This window comes from Temnothorax longispinosus, chromosome 8, assembly GCF_030848805.1.
Source record: "Temnothorax longispinosus isolate EJ_2023e chromosome 8, Tlon_JGU_v1, whole genome shotgun sequence".
Taxonomy (NCBI): Eukaryota; Metazoa; Arthropoda; class Insecta; order Hymenoptera; family Formicidae; genus Temnothorax; species Temnothorax longispinosus.
Window position 1 is genome coordinate 5,267,001 of NC_092365.1, and position 22,809 is coordinate 5,289,809.

The 22,809-nt window shown below is 34.2% G+C and overlaps 1 protein-coding gene and 1 long non-coding RNA gene across 7 annotated transcripts; one reads left to right on the forward strand and one right to left on the reverse strand.

The window, feature by feature from the left end:
• Positions 1-483: 483 nt before the first annotated feature.
• Positions 484-17,159, reverse strand: LOC139817494 (ATP-binding cassette subfamily C member 4-like). Of its 6 annotated transcripts, none has more exons than XM_071785634.1 (17): positions 17,042-17,159; positions 11,718-11,828; positions 11,404-11,569; positions 10,387-10,617; positions 9,561-9,692; positions 6,784-6,975; positions 6,313-6,621; positions 5,693-6,187; positions 5,056-5,361; positions 4,578-4,766; positions 3,726-4,215; positions 3,144-3,374; positions 2,719-2,958; positions 2,256-2,518; positions 1,754-2,193; positions 1,244-1,373; positions 484-738 (listed from the first exon to the last, which is right to left on the reverse strand). In XM_071785634.1, exons 1-17 carry the CDS (start codon positions 17,146-17,148, stop codon positions 538-540), a joined length of 4,233 nt encoding a protein of 1,410 aa, XP_071641735.1. In that variant the 5' UTR covers positions 17,149-17,159; the 3' UTR covers positions 484-537. The 6 variants fall into 6 exon arrangements, with proteins under 6 accessions (XP_071641735.1, XP_071641739.1, XP_071641737.1 ...); XM_071785638.1 differs by lacking the exon at positions 17,042-17,159 and adding an exon at positions 14,916-15,111; XM_071785636.1 differs by lacking the exon at positions 17,042-17,159 and adding an exon at positions 14,886-15,111.
• On the forward strand, positions 15,381-20,433 carry LOC139817496 (uncharacterized). Its single transcript, XR_011733243.1, has 5 exons — positions 15,381-15,675; positions 16,264-16,423; positions 19,153-19,352; positions 19,471-19,941; positions 20,042-20,433. It is a non-coding gene; the product is annotated as an uncharacterized lncRNA (long non-coding RNA).
• Positions 20,434-22,809: the final 2,376 nt, after the last annotated feature.

The window sequence follows — 22,809 nt, forward strand, 5'->3', positions numbered from 1 at the left end:
TGTAATCTGGGACAAGCGTTTTTATCAATTTGAAATCACAGAGGCATGTGATGATAAATTATTGCAATAATTCATCCTTACCTTATTCACTGATTATTATTTAATTGTAAGATTTAAAAATTCTAACTTTTGACAACACAAAAAAATAAACTTATATCTTTTATTAGTAACTTATTTTCTAGTCAAAGTTTAGCTTAAAAAATTCATTTAAGGAGACAAACAAACACTTTGTTAATTATTTAGTTTAAACTAAAACTAAAAAGAGAATAGAGAAATTGGGATGTAATACACTAAACCTAAAGCCGCAGCTTATCCTCGATTTATGAAATCTTCTTACAACATTCCTTTTTCCTTTTTAATCTTTTCTTTCTTGACAAATAGGTTCCTAGTCAAAAGTTTCTCTATTCCGACACCTCTATACGATTCTTAAGTTTGTCAATAAGTTTGAATTACTCTGTATATAATAAGGTATATAGATATGTATATAATTAAATATAGATATATTTCTTTGGTATAATACAAAATCTACAAAGCGGATTATTCTATAATTGTGACGTCGCTCTTGCTTTCGGTATTTTGCGCCGATAAGGTCACTTCACGATGATCGTTGTTCTTCTCGCAAGCCTTCTTCGCCTGTTCCAGAAGACTTTGTGCCATCTGATTGCCCGTTTTCTCCACCATTTGCGAGAAGTAGCCTTTTGGTTTGTCGTGCAACAGCTCGTACGGGCAACCAAATTCCTGTTGGCGTGAAAATTCTCATTATCAAAAATAACAAATAGGAAACTTTTCTTGAAAAAATTACAAAATTTTCTACAAAAGTTGGTTAAATTTTATACATATTAGCACTGATTTTTTTTAAGAAAGAACACGTATTGTTCAATAAAATATCAACTTCAAAGAAATCATGTTAAATTAATTTTAAACGAGAATTTTTCGAAAACCTGTAAATTTTCATGGATACGTTGCAACATATTATTTATATAATTTTAACTCCTTTTTCAGACAATTTTAAGTGTAAAAACTCGGACACTGAATGTCCATTTTACAATGGTTTTTCTTCTATATTTTCTACTATGTAAACGTTCTCTTTATCGAGAAACTATTTGTGCCATTAATTATATTATTAGAACAATTATATAAACCAATTTTCTTTGTAGACATTTATAGAGAAAACTACACTTTTTAATTTGCGTTTACTAAACATAGTTTCTAATATACATTTTATTAAAGTAAAGATACCTACCACGATGGAGCCGTTCTCCATTACGATAATCCGATTGCTGTCTATAACGGTATTCAAACGATGTGCTATTGTGATGACGGTGCATTCATTAAAATTACTCCTTATTGTGTCCTGAATTAAAGCGTCGGTACTAGAAATAGAAATACACATTTAGAGAAAATTCACAAAATGATTCAAAAATTAATTACAACAGTGTTTTACAGCTACAGAATAGAAAACTCTTACTGGAAATCTGATTTAATTTAAAAAGTTTGTTATTCTTCTAAAATCTTGAATTTATTACAAAATAAATACTGATCATTGTACTTTACCGCACAGTAGAGATACTCAATCGGAAAATTAATACTTTACTAGTAAAAAATTTCAATTACTTATATATGATATAATTTATAATTACTTATATAATTTATTCGTATTTGTTAACAATCAAGTAATCAAAACCTTGATCTTTATCAAACAATATTTAAAAATTAAACATAATTCTACTGTTAAAAAATCGTCGAGACTCACTGCAAATCAATATTGGCCGTGGCCTCATCGAGAACAAGCAAACGATTGTTTCTTAGAATGGCTCTGGCCAAACATATAAGCTGTCTCTGGCCGACGCTGAAGTTGTGCCCGCCGTAAAAGATTTCCTGATCCAATGTGACGTTGTTTAACTCGACTTGTCGCAACACCTCCCACAGCTTCATATCATTGTATTGACTGAACGGGTCTAGATTGTAACGCAGACTTTCACAGAAAAGCACTGGTTCCTGCGGTATGATGGAAATCTTACAACGCAGCTCGTTCAGGCCTACCGTGCTCGTATCCCGACCGTCGATCTTAATCTCGCCCTCCAGACCTTCGTTGAATAAACGGAAAAGCGCTGAGATGAAGGAGGACTTGCCCGCGCCTGTTCGTCCCACCACTCCAACTTTCCAGCCAGGTTCGATGGATACGTTCAGATTCTGCGAAACGCGACGGTGTGATAAAACATAAAATATGTCTGCAGAAAAAAAGGTTTACCTACTTTCAAGACAGGTGGATGATCACTGCGATATTTCATACTGACGTCCTTCAAGGTCAGTTGTCCTTGGGACGGCCATGTAGACGGCGGCGGATTGTCCGAGGTAATGGGATCTTCCTGGGGAAGATTCGTGTACTGGAGAACTCTTTCCACGGAGATCATTAGCGACATCGTCTCGGTGAACTGTTTTATACCATGCTGCAGAAAGGTGACTAAAATCAATGATTGCGATATCGCCAGACCTGCTTCGCTGTCTTTTACACTGTCTGCACCATGAAGATAAATAAAAGAATTAGTAATAGCTCGAAAATTTTTCACGATTGTTCAAACGTATTTTTCAACATATAATAATCTCTCACGGAAATAAGGATCCTTTATAGCTTTCTGTATTTTCTCGAAATCCTTCGAAATTATGAAGACTTAATAAAAATCCTTAACAAGAATATTTTAATTAGTTATAATTTACCATTTTCATTCATCAGTATTAGGGAGAAACAAAGCAAAGCGATGAATAGACTCAGGACTAGATCCATAAAGACACTGAAGACTGCCGAACTTGTTATGAAGAGGTACCACGTGCCGCTGTGACGGTCTTGCAACATGTCGAACTGTCTTCGCATCATCTTCTCGATTTCGACGCCGCCGCTTCTGATCGTCGCCAGGCCGTTCAGCGTAGCATTTACGTGTGAGAATATCGGACTCTTCGCTGAAAATTACAAACGCGAATTTGAGAACTTCTGAAACTTACAGATCTTATATGCCGGGTGAGAACTTAAAAATCCAAATCTGATGACAGATGTCTAACGAAATCTAGGAAGGAGATGCTCCGCGGCCCGCGCGTATCCATTCTCGCTCTTTACCAAATGAAAAGTTACATGTTCTAATACTTACATATGCCTTCGAGACGTTTGAAGTTCTGAGCGATTCTCAGATAGAATATCGTCACGAAATAAAATAACACGGACAGTACTGCTATCGGTATCAGTATCCATTGATTAATTATCGCCTCCATGGTCAATACACCGCACACTGTGCAAAACGCTTGGAGCGCTTCTAACATCACTCTGGGTAGCAATTCGTCCATAGTGCCCATGTCCTTCGAAAATCTGTTTAAAATTCTCCCTGGAACACGAAAACCTCTAAATCTGAACAAAATTTAACAGATATCTAGGAATTGAAGATCGGGAATCGAAATCAAGAATTGATTAATTATACATATAGTTTTGATTATTTAGATTTCTGACAGTATAGATATGCGAAGAAGAACTTATGCTGCATCATATCTTTATAAATAAGGATAAAAATTATTTGGATTGCCCGATAAAATAAAACTCGATTAAAATATGTCGAACTTCTTGCTTCTGGATTTAAATTTCGGAAACTCTTCAAAATCTCTCGTAAACTCTCTCGTAAATTCATCAAAATCTGTCTTTAGCGCGATTATTTTCTTTGCCTATAGCGATTGCTCCTCACCAGAAGGATTGGTGTGGAAGAAGGACATGCGCGCATGCAGCAGATTGGAGAACATGGTATTGTGGAGGTTGCAGCTCGAGTTCGTGCAGATTTGCGTGTAGAGTAAATTGCGGAACAGTATGTTAGTAATACAGGCAATGATGCAGAATGTGTATACGTATACGGCATCCACGGTACTGAGCAGGCCGTCTGGATTCAGCGAGAAGATCGACCCAAGGAAACTGTTGTTGTACATGTTTGCGAACTGTTTGGTCTCACTAGAATTTTTAATGCGCCTGACATTCTCCAAGTTGGTCCAGTACGAGAGCCAGTAATCATTCCCTGTGGTGGCAACCTGACTGATGACGAAGAGCAGCAGCAACGTGAACAAGGTAAAGTAGTTGCCGCCGTGATGGATATATTCCTTGTACACTCTGCCAGATATTCGGCCGCATGGCATCATCTCAGCTTCCAGGCTGTTCTCCGCATAATCCGAATCATCAATGTCCGACTGGTGGGCGAAAACAAAATAACAATCTAATTAGTTGATTGAGATAGAGAGATAGTCGCGCTATGATCACAAAAAATATTAAGAAAACAATGTTAAGAAAATTAATAAATATTTAGGAACCACTTATCTTCTCTGATTATAGCATACTTCGGGAATTTTCTTTAAATTACTTTGTTAGTTGCTAATCAGTAACTAAATCTGTATTAATTATCTTTAGCGCGAACATATGTCATATAAATATACTTTTTTCAATTATCTTGTCTCGCTACGAATGTATTTGTGTTAAACAAATTTTATATATGAAAAATTTTGACGGTTCCCGTTTTTTAATTAAAAAGAGCGAGAGATAATGTTTATCTTACAATGGAACTCGCGGTCGATAATTCCGAATCACGTCGCGTTATCGACATTTGTCTCGTAGACATTTCCAAGGTTCTTCTCATGTTCTGTTCCTTCTTCTGTGCTTCGTGAGTCAAATTGTCCAACATCCCAATGAAATCTTTATTTGATTGTACTAATTCGTTATAGATTCCTTGCATTTTCACGAAACCCTTTGGAAATAAAATCAAGATATTTAATCTACCAGAATTTTATAATTATTTATGATTTAGATTTTTAGATATAAATTTATAAATATTTTTTAAAATTTTAAAACGATAAAACTGAGTCTCTTTACTCGGCAAATTTCACGCTAAATTTTTCAAGTTTGTTACATGATTTGAAAGAATCAAGTCCATCAAGTCCGGATAGAAATGCCATGGATTTGAAGTTGAAATTTGGAATGTAACAATAAAATAAAAATCGAAATACCGATTAAAGAATATTCTCCGCGGTACTCACTCGATTCAACACGACGATGTGATCCGCGCGTTTGAGAAATTGCAACTGATGGGTGACGAGTATCCTTGTCTTGCCGTGGAGATACTCGGTGATGCACTTCCTGTAGAGGTGCCTGGCGACACGAGAGTCCACCGCGCTTAAGGGATCGTCGAACAGATAGAGATCCGCCTGCCTATAAACCGCCCTCGCAAGATTGACTCGCGCTCTTTGGCCTCCGGACAGAGTTATACCTCTTTCGCCGATCATCGTCATGTCTCCTTGTGGAAACTGCCGGAAATCCTTTGTCAAGGCGCACACATTTGCCACCTAAAACGTTTGCCAGTTGATCACAGAAAGTGATAAATATACTGTAAAATGCTAAAAAGCTTGAAATGAAATATTAGACATTATTTCTCTTTTATATAGATAGAATCATACACACACACATTAAAGATTCGGCAAAATTTATAGTACTCACTGAGACATATTTTCTTTAATTGATAACAAATCAATGGTGATTTACGTCTAATTAATTGTTGAAGCAAAAGATTGAAGGATATGAAAATAATGTAAAGTTACAAAAAAGTTATCAATATTAACGTACAACAGGGATACATGAACATTATACAATATCTGCGGTAACTGTCTGGAAAATTACTTGAATATATCTGGCCTTGTCGTAGGGTTGACCAAAGAGTATGTTGTCTCTCACAGTACCGCTGAAAAGCCAGGGTTCCTGGCTGGTGTAGGAGATGCGCAGAAAACTGTTCTTCGAAGAGCCCTGGGTGAGAAGCACTGAACCCGCGCCGGGATCCAACTCCTTCAGCAGCAGATGTAACAGAGACGATTTGCCGGAGCCCACGGCGCCAACCACGGCGCATAACTGGCCCGGATTGATGATCAAGTTGATATTGCACAAAGTCGGCGGCAATTGGCCGTTTATCCAATTGGCGGAAACTTGCTGAAGCTTCACGCAGACCGGAAGGTCAGAAGTTTCCTGAAGTTCCGAAAGCGCGATACTCCCATTTTTTGAGATGTACCTGTCTGTGTGATTCTCTACATTAGTCGCTTTGTTTGATTTCTGAGATATATCCTGTAACTGCGGCGTCTTCTCTAAACGTTTCATGTTCACTTCGTCCATCAGCAGAAAGTCCTGTACAAATTAAGCGCATTTTAATAATTGCGTAAGTATGTACCGGTCAAACTATAGGATATATTGTAAAACAATTGATTTAATAGTTTATCGCGAATTTGGAAATATATAATGACAATATGCACCTCCAATCGGTTCGTAGACACTATTGAGTCGCCTAGCTTTATTAGCGCCAGCGGAAAGCACACCCCGACGGTAATATGAAGAATACTAAAGTACGTCAATGTTACGAAGGTAACATCGGCAGTCAAGTCATTTCCACTTAGGACGAACATTACCAAAGTGGAGTAGTGGGCCAGTCGATCGGTGAAGATTGTTATGACCACGTATGCGTCGAGCACGTACGACGAGAATTTGATTTCTTTGATTTCCAGCTCTCTGGTCATCGACACGATCTTGCTGAACGGTTTCTCCCAAACGTACATCTTTACCACCTGAAACGAGAATTATGATCCTGCAAGTTTGTTTCACAAAATTGTTTTCTTAGCATTGCAGGCAATCTCATTTAGCACTTGAATTTGACACTTGAACGTTAGCGTCTTCACATATCTTCGGTTGTTTAACAATAAAGTAACTTATCAAATATCCGGCGATACCTGTATCCCGGCTACGAGTTCACTCATCAGCTGCAATCTTCGGTCGGTCAGTGTCGCGATCATAGCTCTGATTTTGGGGATCAACAAGTTGAAGGTCCCTTGTGCCACTAGGGTGATGATCAACAGCATTCCGATGCCGGCAAAAACCGAAATACCAATCTTTTGCCACATAATAGTTCCTATGATCATGATCTATAAGAAAAACGGTCAATCTTAACAGATGTTTATAAAAAGTAATGTGAACATAAAAAAAAAGAAGATATTCTATATTTTTACAGCTAATTAGTGGAACAAAAATTGCATATAAATAGATATAGATGTATGACTAATTGCTATATGAATTAGATTATAATTATTAAACATACTTATCAATTAATTTAAGAAAGAGATTAAATAATTTGAGCTATTTATTTAAAGGAAGGGATAAGCGTTGTTGATGTTAATTATATTAGAACTAGCTGGTTACCCGGGCTTCGCCCCGGAGGACATGTGTATTAAGACACGCAAATAGTCTCTCTCTCTCTCTCTCTCTCTCTCTCTCTCTCTCTCTCTCTCTCTCTCTCTCTCTCTCTCTCTCTCTCTCTCTCTCTCTCTCTCTCTCTCTCTCTCTCTCTCTCTCTCTCTCTCTCTCTCTCTCTCTCTCTCTCTCTCTCTCTCTCTCTCTCTCTCTCTCTCTCTCTCTCTCTCTCTCTCTCTCTCCCTCTCCCTTTCCCTCTATCTCTCCCTCCCTCTCTCCCTCTTTCCCTTTCCTTCTCTTTCTCCCTTTCCCTATCCTTCTTCCTCTCCCTCCCTCCCTCCCTCTCTCTCTCTCTCTCTCTTTCTCTCTCTCTAAAATGCTATAAATTAAAAAATATTACTTTTTTATCCACTAAAGTTCAATTCCGTCGTATACAATTCTTTAAGATTCACTCAATTATTTTTTTAAAAATTGGAAAAATTTTGTAACCGATTTCCAAAAAGATACCGGTTCCCAAAAAGATCGGTAACGAAAAACTATACAGCTTATAGCACTCTCTGGGAAATTCTACCCCTGTTTTATAAACAATTCTTTAAAATTCAATCAATTATTGTATTTCCTCAAAAATTTGTCAAACTTCTGATACCCGTTTCCAAAAAAATCGGTAACAAAAAATTATATACTTTATAGCACTCCCCGGGAAATTTAAGGGGATCCTAAACCCGTCTGTAATACCGACTTTTTTTCTTAGCACTAATATTTTAATTGGCTTTATAGAAATGCAAAATTCTTGTCTAGAATTAAAGTACGCATCAAAATCTAGGTCATGGTGATCGAATTTATATTAAAAACGAGAAAAAATTAATATTTTTGTTAATTTTTGGTATACGTGACGACAATATTTGCTTTGTACAAAAATTCCACAATAAATATCCACAAAATTAGACCGGCATGACCTAGGGACAACTTTTAAGAACAATATCGTGCAATTAGATCTAAGATTGAAAGCCTAGAAAAAAAGATTAATGTATATAACTTTTATATATGTGCAAAAGCACATTCAGGTTGACAGAATAAGCAGTATTGCGTGTGGCAAGAGATGGCGCAGCAATCGAACAAAGACAGATGCCTTTCATTAGACAAGGACAGATATAGATATATGACATAAAAAACAGGATTAGAAATGTTGACATTACCGACGTCGAGGAAGTTCAGCCTTCACTTTAGGATCCCCTTAACCCCTACTTTATGTACAATTCTTTGAGATTCGGTTATTTGAAACCGGTTTCCAAAAAGATCGGTAACAAAAAATAGTAACACTTTATAGCACTCCCCGGGAAATTCTACCCCTACTTCATGTATAATTCTTTGAGATTCAATTAATTATTTCCTAAAAAATTAGAAAAATTTAAAAAAAAACCGGTTTTCAAAAAGATCGGTAACAAAAACTGTACACATCATGGCGCTCTCCATAAAATTCTACCCCTATTTCATATACAATTCTTTAAGATTCGGTCAATAAATTCCCGAAAAATTGAAAAAATTTCGGAACCGGCTTCCAAAGAGATCGGTAACAAAAAATTATACACTTTATGGCACTTCCCGGAAAATTTTACCTCTGTTTTATATACAATTCTTTGAGATTCCGTCAATTATTTCCCGAAAAATTGAAGAAATTAGAAAAACCGGTTTCCAGAAGATCGGTAACGAAAAACTATATACACCCTATAGCACTCCCCGGGAAATTATACCTCTATTTTATATGGTTTTGATACAAATTCGGTCTAATATTTTTTAAGTTAAAAACGTTCAAACATACACCACATGTAAGAATTAAAAAAATTAAAATAATCGGTTTCCAGAAAATAGATAACGGAATAAATAACGTTTTTTTTTAATTTTTTAAATTCTTACGGGTGGTGTATGTTTGAACGTTTTTAACTTAAAAACTATTAGACCAAATTTGTATTAAAACCATATAAAATAGGGGTAGAATTTTCCGGGGAGTGCTATAGAGTGTGTAGTTTTTCGTTATCTATTTTCTGAAAACCGATTTCTTTAATTCTTTTAATATTTAAAAAATAAAGAAGTAAAAAAATCGGTTTCCAGAAAATCGGTAACGAAAAACTATACACTCTATAGCACTCCCCGGAAAATTCTACTCCTATTTCATATACTTGTGATAAAAATTCGGTCCAAAAGTTTTTAAGTTATTAACGTTTAAACATACACCATCCGTAAGGATTTTATATAATAGTATAGATAGATATAAATATTCTCAGAATGCACACGAATACTTTTCACAAGGATGAAAAATTACCTGAATAGGCATGATCCATATGTAATTCAGGTATGTCATTAACTCATCAAAGCGACTGACATCATTGCTGAGAAGATTCGTGATCTGTCCAGTACCGGTTTGGTCTATGGACGCTCTGTTCAAACGTAATAACTGCAACAGTTTTGAAAAAAAATTATAGGTTCTACTACTACATAATATATAATATATTTAGTAAATAACATTCTTTCTGATATCGATTTCTATCCTATACTTTCCTTAAATGAACGTCATATGTAAATCACCATATAAATATAACCACTTTTTTAAAGCATTAACAATAAATGGTTTAAGTTAATTTTTTTCGACATCGAAATTAATCTCTTCACAATCAGACGGAGACTAGCTTATAGGGTAACTGGGAGGAATATGCCACTCTGAACAAAAACTTGATTTTTTTCCTGTTTTTCATTTTTTTTGAAGTATGTTTGCATACTGGCCTCCTTTTTCCTTCCTTTACCTGTTATTTGTATATGATTTTAATATAATATTTTGATTGTTTACTATTAAAAAGAAAGAAAAGATACAAAAGTGTTACAAAGTGGCATGAGCGCTTTTAACCGTAGCTTTGTTAAACATAACGAGTGGCATATTCCCCTCAGTTACTTTATATAATATATGGGAAAATATTTTCCAACATTGATCAATTTTTTACGTTGATCTAAGGATTCGCGTTAAACGTTATATAAATTATTACTTAATTAGTTATGGCGAACATATAGTGCACATTTCCAGCTAGAAAAGAGGGCTCTTTCTCGCTGGAATAAACTTGGATCAACGCATGGACACGCAAATTAATCAACACTACCTTTCGGTAGAGGAGGGAACTGCAGGAGACGCGTATCCTCATGCCGATCTGTTGCGACAGCAGTATCGTATGGTGCAGTATTAGAGCGGATATGATATTGCAAATGACCATGGAGCTGATGTAGATTAGCACTTCGTTCCTCTCTGTCTTGTACTTCGCGATCTGGTTTTTAGCGAAGTAGTCGATAATCCAATCCTGAAAGATCGGTATCGCAACGCGTACCACGCTGCACTGAAAGTAAAAACGTTGAAATTTAACGATTCCTACAGGCTTGTGAATTTAATGGATCTAAGAAGAAGAAAAAACAGAGAGAGAGAGAGAGAGATCCCAAATTACACAAGTTTACGTGATTTTGCAGTCTGGAAAAGAAAAGTAGTTTTCTATTATAGTTTTTGTGCGCTGAAATTGATACAAAGGCAAAAACCTCCAGTTAGCACGTTTGGTTCACAAGAAAAATGGAATTTTTAAATCTCCTAAAAAACGTGTTTTTGACCATTTTTGATGTAGCTGATGAATCTGACGTACGAAAGACTTTTAAAACGGTTTAAATTAAAGAACATTTATATTTTAATATAAGATTATAAAATTTTTCACCACTGGGACACTATTAAACCTCAGGCGCGCTTTGTGTTTAAAAGTTGGTGTACAATCGCACAATAAAGTACGACGATTGTTATTCCATTCTGGATCTCCGCAAACGCAAAACCATTGTAAATAATTAAAATTTTAATACATAGGATTAAAGGTTCTTTGTAATAATTTTTTTTATTTGTTTAAGTAATTATCGTTTAAACAATGTTTGAAAATAACAAATTTTTCAACAAATTAACTTCGTAATTCAATTGTACAAAAAGATTATGTAAGATATATGTATTATGAAATTTTTACCATTTGCAATGGTTTTGCAGAGGTCCAGAATAGGGCAATCATTATATTTTTGTTATATTTTGACGATTTATCTATAATAAAGTGTTGCAGTTATTAATATGATATTTTTTCTCAAAAATATTAATTTACTTGGATAAATAACCAGATTCCGATTATAAAATATGGCAACCAAAAAGCGTTGAAGATCGCCTTGTATAATTTCGGACGAGCGTTTTCCTTCAGTGGCACCTTCAACCCGTCTTTATTCTCAGTGTATTCCAGGTTCTTCAGTTTATCCAGTTCGTGACTCCAGTACCTGGACGAAAAAAAAGCGTTACACACTTGCGTTTGAGAGAAAAAGAGAAAAGATGAATCGTGCAAGAAGTTCAGTTAAAAAGAACAGGCCTTTCATGTGTTTCTTCGTTAACGTATGTCCGTTTGTCTTTAATGTAGGCGATACTCACTTCTCGAGATGATCGGTCAGTTTTTCAGATTCGTCCGCTTTTATTGGTCGATAAATATCAGATTCCTTTAAATCACACTTAGCGCCTTTCATAAATAATTCTCGCATCCACCTGTTTACACAATCGGTATACTTTATTGTACTACAGCTTAAAGATGTTATAAAAGCAATGGTTTTTTTATTTTTCTTCTTCTATCAATAAATATATGACAAATATACAACCGTAGACAAAATTATTTTGTATTAATATCTTTGTTTCTTCTGAATATCTTGGCATGAATACTTGAAATGAATGAATCTGTTTTCATCATCCTTATTGATTTTGTGAATGGTTCGAACAGTTGAGGTACAAAGTCTATTATCTTTCTTAGAGAAACAGTAATATTACTCAGAAAACTGTTCACTTCGGATGGACTTTGTACCTCAATGGTTGAACTATTTACAAGGCCAATATAAGATGAAAACAACAAAAAGCTTACATTCATTCAGTTTCAAGATATTCAGAAGAAAAGGGGTGTATTATAATAATTTTGTTTGTTTATGGCTGTATATGTATGACAGGAAGTGTTATACTTTGAACACTTATTATATACGTAATTAGATATACATTATTATTTGTATTTTTCATTGTAAATTTACTTTGAAGGTGTGATTGGTTTATAAATAAATCTAAATTGTCTGAGAGATATAGGAAAAGAAATAAATCCCTTTATGTGCGATAATGGCGATACAACATAGTACAATATAACATATGCAATATGAGCTGTGGGTGTGTGTGTGTGCGTGTGTGTTAATAATAATATATAAAATTTAATATAAAATGCCGTAGACATAAAAGGATATAAGTAATTATGCCTAGTGAATCACTAGGCATAATTACTTATACCCTTTCATTTTACGGCTGAATTACTGTAAGGTATTGGTTAGGAGACTCGCGACCCGAATATTATTAACACGGTATAGAACGAGTCGGAAGAGAGTATTGGCGATTACCAGACCTCTCATATAATGTCAGGAATAATATTAGGAATATTGTCAGAAAAGTAAGAAAGCAGAAGAAAACGGGTACGTCTGTTCATAAAGCCAAGCTTCGTGTAAAAGGAGATAAATCACGTATATTTTGGGTACTGCGTACACAGCGTATGCTAGGCTACTGCCTGCAACCGACCACGTACAATAAACAGTAATTCCGGAGTCCGTCGACGGTCGTTGTAGAAAGCGTTCGTCGCGAGACTTCGTCGTCAAGTCGTCAAGTCGAGACGAGTTCCCGGTCATTATCGGTCATCCGATTATACCGTTTATACCGCGTTATTAAATTGTACGTGGTCGGTCGCAGGCAGCCTAGCATACGCTGTAACAGCGGTATCCAAAATATACGTGAAATATCTCTTTTACACGAAGCTTGGCTTTATGCACAGACGTACCGTTTTCTTCTGCCCTCTTAATTTCCTGACATTGATCCTGACATTATATGAGAGATCTGGTAATTGCCCATAATCTTTTTCGACTCGTTCTATACGTGTCAATAATATTCGGATCGCGAGACTCCTTTTCATACCTTACAGTAATTACGTCGAGTCATATCCTCGTATCTACTTTTACGTATCAGTTATCACTCGGAGTAGATACGAGGGTATCTACTCCGAGTGATAGCTGATACGTAAAAATAGATACGAGGGTATGACTCGACGTAAATTGCACACCATTTGCAATTTTCTAAATAGCGAGATAAAACTACGCAATTTTCCATTCTCTTTAGATAAATAGTATAACGTAAAACATGTTGTTAGAAAAATAGCTAACGTAATGCAAGCGAAAATATTCTTTATTTTGAAGAGGAAGTAGAATTCTGTCTTCAAAAAATATGAAGATTTTTTATTTGTCGGAAAAATACAATTTCAAGCTTAACTTTAGAAAACTATAAATCTTCAATTTTTATAAAATTTTACAGGTACGTAGTATTTACTGAAAGTAATCGGAGCTACTAGTAGTTTTCGAGAAATTCTAATTTTAATTATTCGGCTTAATTAATGTTTTTTAAAATTCCGATATAAAAATAAATTAGAATATAAAAATATTTTGCTAAAATATTTTATTTTGTTAGGGCATTAAAAAACTGTACATACAGTGCAGTTGTCAAAATATCATTATTATAAAAATAAACAAAAAATGATATTTATTATACGGGCCAATTATATGGTTCAATTCTTTCTCCTTGCAAGTACAGCGATTATTATTAACATAAAATGGTTCCACATGGGTTTCCAACTTCCCACGTGAGGCGAGGTGCTCACAGTGCAAAAAAAGGTAAAAAAATAAGCTTCTTTAATTTTTTGGTTCTTTTATTCTATTTTATAAACACTGTACATACAGTTTTCTAATACACTAATAAAATAAATATTTCAGCAAAAATTGTTTTGAATTATAATAATTTTTTTATATTAAAACCTTGAAAGACGTTAATTAAGCCGAATTAAAATTTGAATTTTAATTATTCGACTTTTCTCACGTGCGATGCAATTACAAAACCGCATGTTAGGAACACTACAAGGCTGGTGGCTATAACATTTATAGTATAGTATTCTCTAACTGAAGTCAAGCCTACTTAATATTATACGATAATTAAGCTAAATAATTAAAATTGCAATTTTTCAAAAAATAAGCATTTCCACAACTCCGCACTAGTGGTTCTAAACTACATTTAATAAATATTACTATCTGTAAAATTTCATTAAAATCGGAGGGTGATAGATGGTTTTCTAAAGTTTTTTATCCAATTTTGTTTTCAAGAACATTCCTCTTCTTTAAAAAAGTATTTCTTTCTAAAAAAAAGGAATATTTCCGCCTTTTTAAAATCTTTCCTGTTTTGCGAAAATTAAAATTTTTATTAGAAGCAAAGACGTTTCGGTCTTTTTTCAACGCCTATTCTTTTACGAATACATTAAGATCTTAGCTATCCGTGTGCATATCTTTCCGTGGGTTTATGGCCAAAATGATATCTGCTCGTAACTGTAATACTTGCAAGCCTGCCAAAAAATACTAAATAAACGATGTTTATCAAAATAACTATAAAATCGTCAACTACAATGTAGACAAATGTTTTGTGAATTTTTTCAGATTTTTAAAAATACTTTAAGATAGAAAAGAATAGCGTCAAACATGAACGTACGCACACATTGCACACGGAGAGATAACAAACCAGAAAAATAGAACACTGAAGATATTCGCGGTCTCCTTGGGGTTTGGCTTCATGTCAGTCGTGTCCTTATCCATGTTTTCGCACTATCTATAAATTCGACGACTTCAAACTAATATAGAAAAATAATGAAAACAATCAAACAATGAATGAAGAATTTTCCCTTTTTCTTTGCCGTCTCGAGGCACGCTTTTTGACAGTCAATTCTTTACTGAAACTATGTCATTGCTTCTTCTATCGGCTTTAAGCATTACCGATAGGTAATGCCACAATTAAGAAACATTAATGATAATTGTCCTGTATACGTTGTATAAATGCAAATATTCTTTTTCTTTCTGCATGCTGTATTTTACTTGATTCTTTCCATGTATCGGATTCCTTCCTTTTCGTTTAATTCGATTCTTGTAGTAAAATTTAATTTTACAAGTAGGTAATAGAAATATTTTTTTATTGCAATGGTCGAGCTGGATCTCTGTGCCAAATGATATATTTTTGCAATATACAATCTTTAGCAGCTCAGCAAACTGCACGTGAGTACTGTCGGTCTTGAAACACAGTCTCAAGTTAAAGACGAAGTGTACACGTAATTAAATTGATAATTAACTTAATAATCATAAATGCTAAATAAAACATCTCTTGGAAACAAACTATAACAAATTTATTGTGTAAAATATGATTTCAGCCTAGAATTCAAATCTGGACATCCCTGTAATCTGGGACGGGCAGACGTCTTTATCAATTCGAAATCACAGAAGCGTGTGTGGTAATAATTATAGAATTTTTCTCGAAGTAAAAAAGAAACATAGTTTATTTATTAAAATGTATGTATATATATGATATACCTATATAATTAAAATTTGCATAATTAGCAGATCGCGTACAGATCTCCAAATATATCATCTTTTTCAAAGAAAGGTAAAAAACGCACCAAGTGTACGTGAACTTTTAGGATCAAAATTGCAAATAAATATTATATGGATGCCCCGATATATAAAAATTCTTATTCGCCCAATTTTCTTTAGTTATTGATTGTTTTGTCATTACATTTATTTTATATAATCTTTGGTATTTTAATAACTTTTTAAATGTGTCCTTACTTATTTCGACTCTGGATTCTTGTAAAATGTCTTCTTAAATGTTCTCGTAAATTTGTCGAATCTCTTAAGAAGGATAATGTTTTGCCACAATTATTACATTTTGCCTTATATCCCGGTAATTCCGAGTAATATTGCCTTAAGTCGTCAGGTAGTGTACGAATGTCATCATCGGGATATATTCCATGTCTGTTTAAGTGTATTCTTAATATTCTTGTGCAGGATGATGGATGAGGTATCTTAATTTTTTTTTACAGGTCGTGCTCTTTACCAGCGTAGGATTCAATTCCTCGAAATAATTCCAAAACTTCCTGTGTTAGTCTTCTCGGTGTCATTATAATGTGTAATACAGATTGTCTTATACTAAATGTGATACAGTGATCGCCTCAACAAGCGTTTGCAGAATTTCTCACAAAGGTAAAAAAATGCATGGTTTATTTATTAGAATGTACGTTTATATGGATAAAATATTTTAAATTTACCTAATTACCAGATCGCGTACAGATCCACGAAACTTACGGTTAAAGAAAAAAGAAAACCCGCGTCAAGTGTTTCTTGTGTGTGAAGCTACATAATAAAAAAAAAACAGGTTGCGGACTTATTCTAAAAAAGAACATGTACACAATAAGTATAATAAAGAAACATTATTTTTTTAAACCAGACGTTACTAATTTATCATATTCACTTGAAGCAAAGCTTTGGGTATCATTGTTTTTGTAGTAAGAAATACAAATAAAACTATAAAACCAAATTAAATCAATTAATTTTTCAATAATAATTTTGTAAGAAGCACGTATACTTGGCGCGTTTTTTTAATTTTTTTAAAGAAGCCTGTTTTGTACGATTATCACCCCTTTTTACAAGTACATGGAAAAAAATGCAAAACTTTCGATGTATAAATTTGCAAATAAAATAAAAGTGGACGATATAATTATTTAAAATTTTACATATGTAAGTTATACTTGTGCAGAGAGCTCAATATTTAAATATTTGGATATCATTACATTGTATAATATTCAAAAATCGAATAATTACTTATCAAGTGTGCTTGTGTCTTTTCTCGCTTGTTCAAATGATTGAGCGGGCAAACCAGGTGATTCTTGGCTTTGACATTCAGCAGTAGGATTCGTATCAAAATCCATTGTAATTGAAGTGCTTGATCTGCATTGAAAAACGATGCAATTAAAAATGGCATTATTTAAAATATTAACGTTATAAATTACTTTCTTGTAAAATTACTTTCGCAAAAGAGTAAAAATTTAAATAACAAAACATTATTATATTGCGTGATATAAGAAAATGATTACTCATTAAATGCGTCTGTTTTTTCTGTCGTTTCTTTAATAAATGATTGAACGAGCAAACCAGATGTATCTTGACTTTGATAATGTGCAGAAGGATCCATACTATCATCCGCTAAACTTGAAGTGCTTGGTCTGTATAGAAAAATGGTGTGATTAAAAATAGAAAAAAGTAATAATTATTAAAATACTACAAGTGTATGTATTATTTAATGCTATTATGTACTTATTGGCGGTGAACCGCTAATGGAGTGAAGTTTTGTAAGTGAGAATTAGAAGGAGGAAGAAAGAGAAAGAGATAGGAAGAGAAAATGTTTTATACCCCGAATTTCCGTAATGCTAATGTCATCCATAATTAATGTCTAGACTGAATTTTTTCTTGATTAATAGGTAAGTGAAACACGACCGATATAATATAAAATAAAAAAACGTTATTTTAACACAATTGTTTTATTCTAGCTTTAGGTGAAATAAAAACATGTACATACGTAAATTTACACAAATAATTTTATTAGGCTACCGATTCCTGCCCTGACCATAAAATGGCGTATCTCCCTAATGAAACTTACGATATTTTGTACGTTACAATAACGTTCTTCCTTAATTTCATTGTATATTATATCGGTCGTATTTTACTTATCTATTGCTTATATACGTCGTTTAAAAAAAAAAAAAAAAAAAAAAAAAAACGTTTTCCTAATAAGTAATTTCTAATAAAGACTGTCTTAATATGTGAGTACGCGTTTAAACATAAGACGAATACGGTCACCAATTAAAACCATAAAAAAATAAAATTTTTGATACATTAAAAACCGTTTGTTATAAAAGGAGATCCCTGTCAACACTCGGTTGCTCCGTTCTGAGTTATTATATAAATTATATTATATGAAAAAATATGAAGCTCTGAAGTAGAATCTGAAGTGTCTAGATCACAGTCTCTTTCAGATAACCTGATGCTTTCTTTTATATGTAAAGGATACGTATGCGCGTGTATTTGTAAATGTTGAGTGCCTACATGTACGTGTTTGCGTTGTTTGTGTACGTGTGTGTGTATACGTGTACTTGTGTGTATGAATGTTTGCTCGTTTGTGATTACATAGAAAATACCCTGTATATACATACTTCCGCGCATTAATTTCAATATCTATAAGAACTATGTGTAAATAATGCAGTTTATATATCTACCTCAAATTTCTGCAATACTAATGTCAAACAAATAAATATCTAACCTAATTTTCTGAATTGTCTTTATCTATGATGCATAAAAGAACGTAAAAATAGAAACTTGCACATTGCTTCCTCATAGTTTTTAAGTGTGCAAGTAGAAACTTGCACATTGCTTCCTCATAGTTTTTTAGTGTGCAAGTAGAAACTTGCACATTGCTTCCTCATAGTTTTTAAATGTGCAAGTAGAAACTTGTACATTGTTTCCTCATAGTTTTTAAGTGAGCAAGTAGAAACTTGTGTGTGTGTGCACATTGCTTTCTTATAGTTTTTAAGTGTGCAAGTAGAAACCTGCACATTGCTTCCTTTATGAGGAAGCCTGTTTTTGTATGCATAATTATTAGTAGATATTTATTAATTTGGCTTCCTCATGGAGGAAGCAATGCAGGTACACCACATATATATCACAGAATGATACATTTGTTTTTAATTACGAAGATGGCTGTGTGTTTGAGTCCTTTTCTACTGATGTAGTAATCGTAAGTCATTGTCAAGTAAATGGTCCGACTAAATTCTAATTATAGTCATAATCTATAAAAGTTTTCTAAGGAACGCATGTTGCTATTATTCTCCGAAAAAAAACATACGCGATTATATTTTATTAATATCAACATTTCGTAGGTTGCTGACCTTAAAGGTTGTATTCCAAACATTCGGAAAAACGACGAACTGTTCGGCAAGATCCCTCTCCAATACAAAATTCGACGGTGTTTTGGGGATGGGTTTACCCCTCGTTAACTGGTTTTCGAAAGATTTCTGGCTTTAACAACCTACTCGAACACAAAGGAGTTCCGACACGTTTTTGGTTCCTATCTAAATCGGTATGTATTTCTCCGTATGTCTCACGTGTGTTTAAAACTATTTTTTTAATTATATACTTTGTCTTTCCATGCAATGCAAAATGCAAATGTACAATACAAAATTACACAACCTGTACAGAGATTTTTCGTCCGCGATGGATGGTGAACTGATACTGGGTGGCTCCAATCCCGTTTATTGAGGGCGAGTTTACTATTTACTATCTATTTTCGCAATATTCTTTTTTCTAAAGATTTTATGGCGATTTAATTTATAGAAAAAAAAATTAAGTTATAGATAAATTACTATTCATCAATTGCTTAAAATATTAAACTAAACTGAATTATGTTATGTTACATTTTATAAAAAGATCATTATGTTCGTCGCTGTAACCAGCGATCGATTATAGTCTTAAGAGGATATATAGCCATGCAACCCTCTCAATTCGTACAGATTCGGCAATGTGTGCATGTACATTTGCATGTGCGAGTGTGTGTATACGTGTGTATACATATATGTATACACGTCGTAAAGGTGAAACAGTCTATCCGGGCATGCGCCAGGCTTCCTCTTCCTTCAGATATACTATGAGCGGTGGTGTCTACGGCGGTGGTAAGTACGGGGCCGCGCTCCATAATTATTCCGACTAGAAAAAAGATTGCGTTTACACGCCGCACTAATTCCGCGTGGCTGTCCGTGATTGTTACGCCAGACGAGGTAGGTGCTATCATCTTCGGGATATGGCGGCGAGGACACGCCGAAGGCCGAGATCCCGACGACCCTCGGGGTGTGGGAGGAACCCGCCGACCCCGGCGGAATCGACTGTAACAATATCACCAGAAAACACTACAACATCGACGTGCGAAAAATCAGATGATTAAATATAATAATATAAAATGTAACTAAATCATATTACTCTTATCGCATTCTTCTCTGAATTAATTTTATTTATTGTTGTCATTATTTATTTAAAATTTCGAGGTCTAGCAGCGCCAAGTTTTTTTACAAGAAAAATTTATGTATTTTAATAAAATATTTTTATTTTGTACTGTTACCTCTGTAATTCTTTGTGACCACTAAAAAATACACATGTAAACTTTGTATTTAAATATCTTGTATTTCCTTGTTAAAAAACACAATTTAAAGATTTTTCAAAGTAGTGCAACAATTATTTTTTTAGGCAATATATATGTTCTCTCTGTAATTGGCGCTGTAATTTAAAGAGATATCATTTCTTTTTTGTAATTGTAATAGATCACTTGAAGCGCGACTCTTCTTTTTGATAAGGTAACATAATTTTGTGATGTGTCTTGATAGATCACTTGGGTTATAATTTTTCGGAAATAAAGATACTACTGCTTAGATTTTTTTGAGATTTTTCGAGATATAAAGATTACGTCTACCACTTGTTACTTAAATTTTTTCGAGGTATAATACTACCACTTTCTTTTTTTTTTCGACGTAACAACATACATATAGGTACACTACTATGCGTGAACTTGGCGCCTTTTTTTACCTTTTTTTTAAAAAAGGTTATAATATCACTTGAGTGGCTGGGGCGATCGGATGCGAGGTGCCAATTCGCATTAACGAAACGACGGACCGCGGCATACACAAATTCTCGCGCGTTTTTTTCCCCCCTTACTTTTATACTCTCCTCTTTATTCTCTCGCTATCTACTTTTTTTTTAACTCTCCTCTCTTCTCTTTTACCTTACGGCGAGGGGTTCCCGCGTACGCGTCGGAGGCTTTTACACGCTATTTACACCGCGATTACGAAGTCACGGACGTTTCGTTGACTGTTGTAACCGCGATCGAAGTTGCACTCAGCCTCGCTTAGCTCAAATGCGTCGGAGAACCCCGAGGGTGGGTCCAGCTTGAGGACGAACAGGTTTCCTGATCCGTCACGCTCCTGGTCCCGATTGGCACAGGGATTGCCCGACTGGTGCTTGGGATGGCCAGGCCCGGAGATTGGCCCGAAGTGGGCACGGGCCTCCTCGCTGGTATGACGCGCCAGCTGTAACATCCTGGAATGCAAACAAATCTTCGTTTATCTCATTATTTTGCAAGCTATAGGACATATTTAGTTTAGAATTTAGGAAATATCAAACATATGATAATACCGATATATTAATTTAGAAAAAAGGCCGTATTATGGTCAAAATTGGATCTTGGTTGCCTAATAATATTATTTGCGTGAATTTATGTAATTTATCACCCCAGCAAACCACGTGCCGTTACTTTCGGTCGTTACTTGAAACGCAGTCTCAACCAAAAGTTATAGAACATATTATTTATAGGCAACAAAGATCTAGTCCTGATCTAGTAAAACAGCCTTTTCTCTAAATTAATTGGGAAATGTGTTCAGATAACATATATTTAACTGTCGGCTTTTAATTTGAGTAATCAGTAATCAGTTTAAGTATTATATTTTAAATCTAACTTTAAATCTATTTTAGATCTAACGTCGAATTTTGCTAGTCAATAATGTGTTAAATATAAATAACGAACAATTAGCTTAGAGATCCAGAAGTATCGTGGGAGAAATTAAAGAAATTAAATAATCAACCGGCGATAGGCTTACTTGGGTCTTCCCCTTCCAGGAAACGATTTTCTCTCAAAAATCGGTGAGGGTTCTGTAGACGTGCTAGATTCTGGTCCATGGTACAGGAAGTCTGCAAGCAAACATTTCCCCTTTGTCTCTTATTCCTAATTCGCTGAATGTAAATGAGTATATAATCGCAATAAGTGCTCTTGCGATCTCACGCGGCAGGCACTTTGTCGTGGATTTACATTGCGCGATGCATAACAGGCGGTTCGTGCAGACAAGACTGCAACCAAGGAAAGCGTGTATCGCATACACGTATATACGTGCATCGAACAAAATTATGTTTGTGGAAAAACAAACAAACCGACGGTAGGACGAAAGTGCTCGCAGTTAGAAGCAGTGGAAAACGCGAGCCTTGCGGAAACGGATCATTCTGTGATATATATGTGGTGGACTTTGTATGATCATACTTATTATGTTTCACTACACAAAAAGTAATAAATATAATTAAATCAGTTAATATTGAAAAATCTAGAAATATAAAAATTTCCCTTTATTAATCTAGTATAAAACTAACAGTAGTTTAAATCATCAAATGTATTTACGTTTATATCTTTTGGTTTAGCACGTGAGCTGTTTTGTATAAAAAATTATTTGTATTTATAAAGTAAATGATAAATAATATAAGTAAGAGAGTAAATAATTGCGGACCTTAGCTACACAATATTTACTTTACCACGTTTCACTTTTGAAACAGTTGCATTAAAGATTTTATAACTTTACTTAAAATGTAAATGGAAAAGACACAAATCAACAACATTATTCTTATATTTTTACTTGATATCAATCATTAAACGAGAAAAAAATAATTAAGATTATTTTAATACTTGAAACAATAATATTTTTTAATACAAATGTACATGTATAAATAAT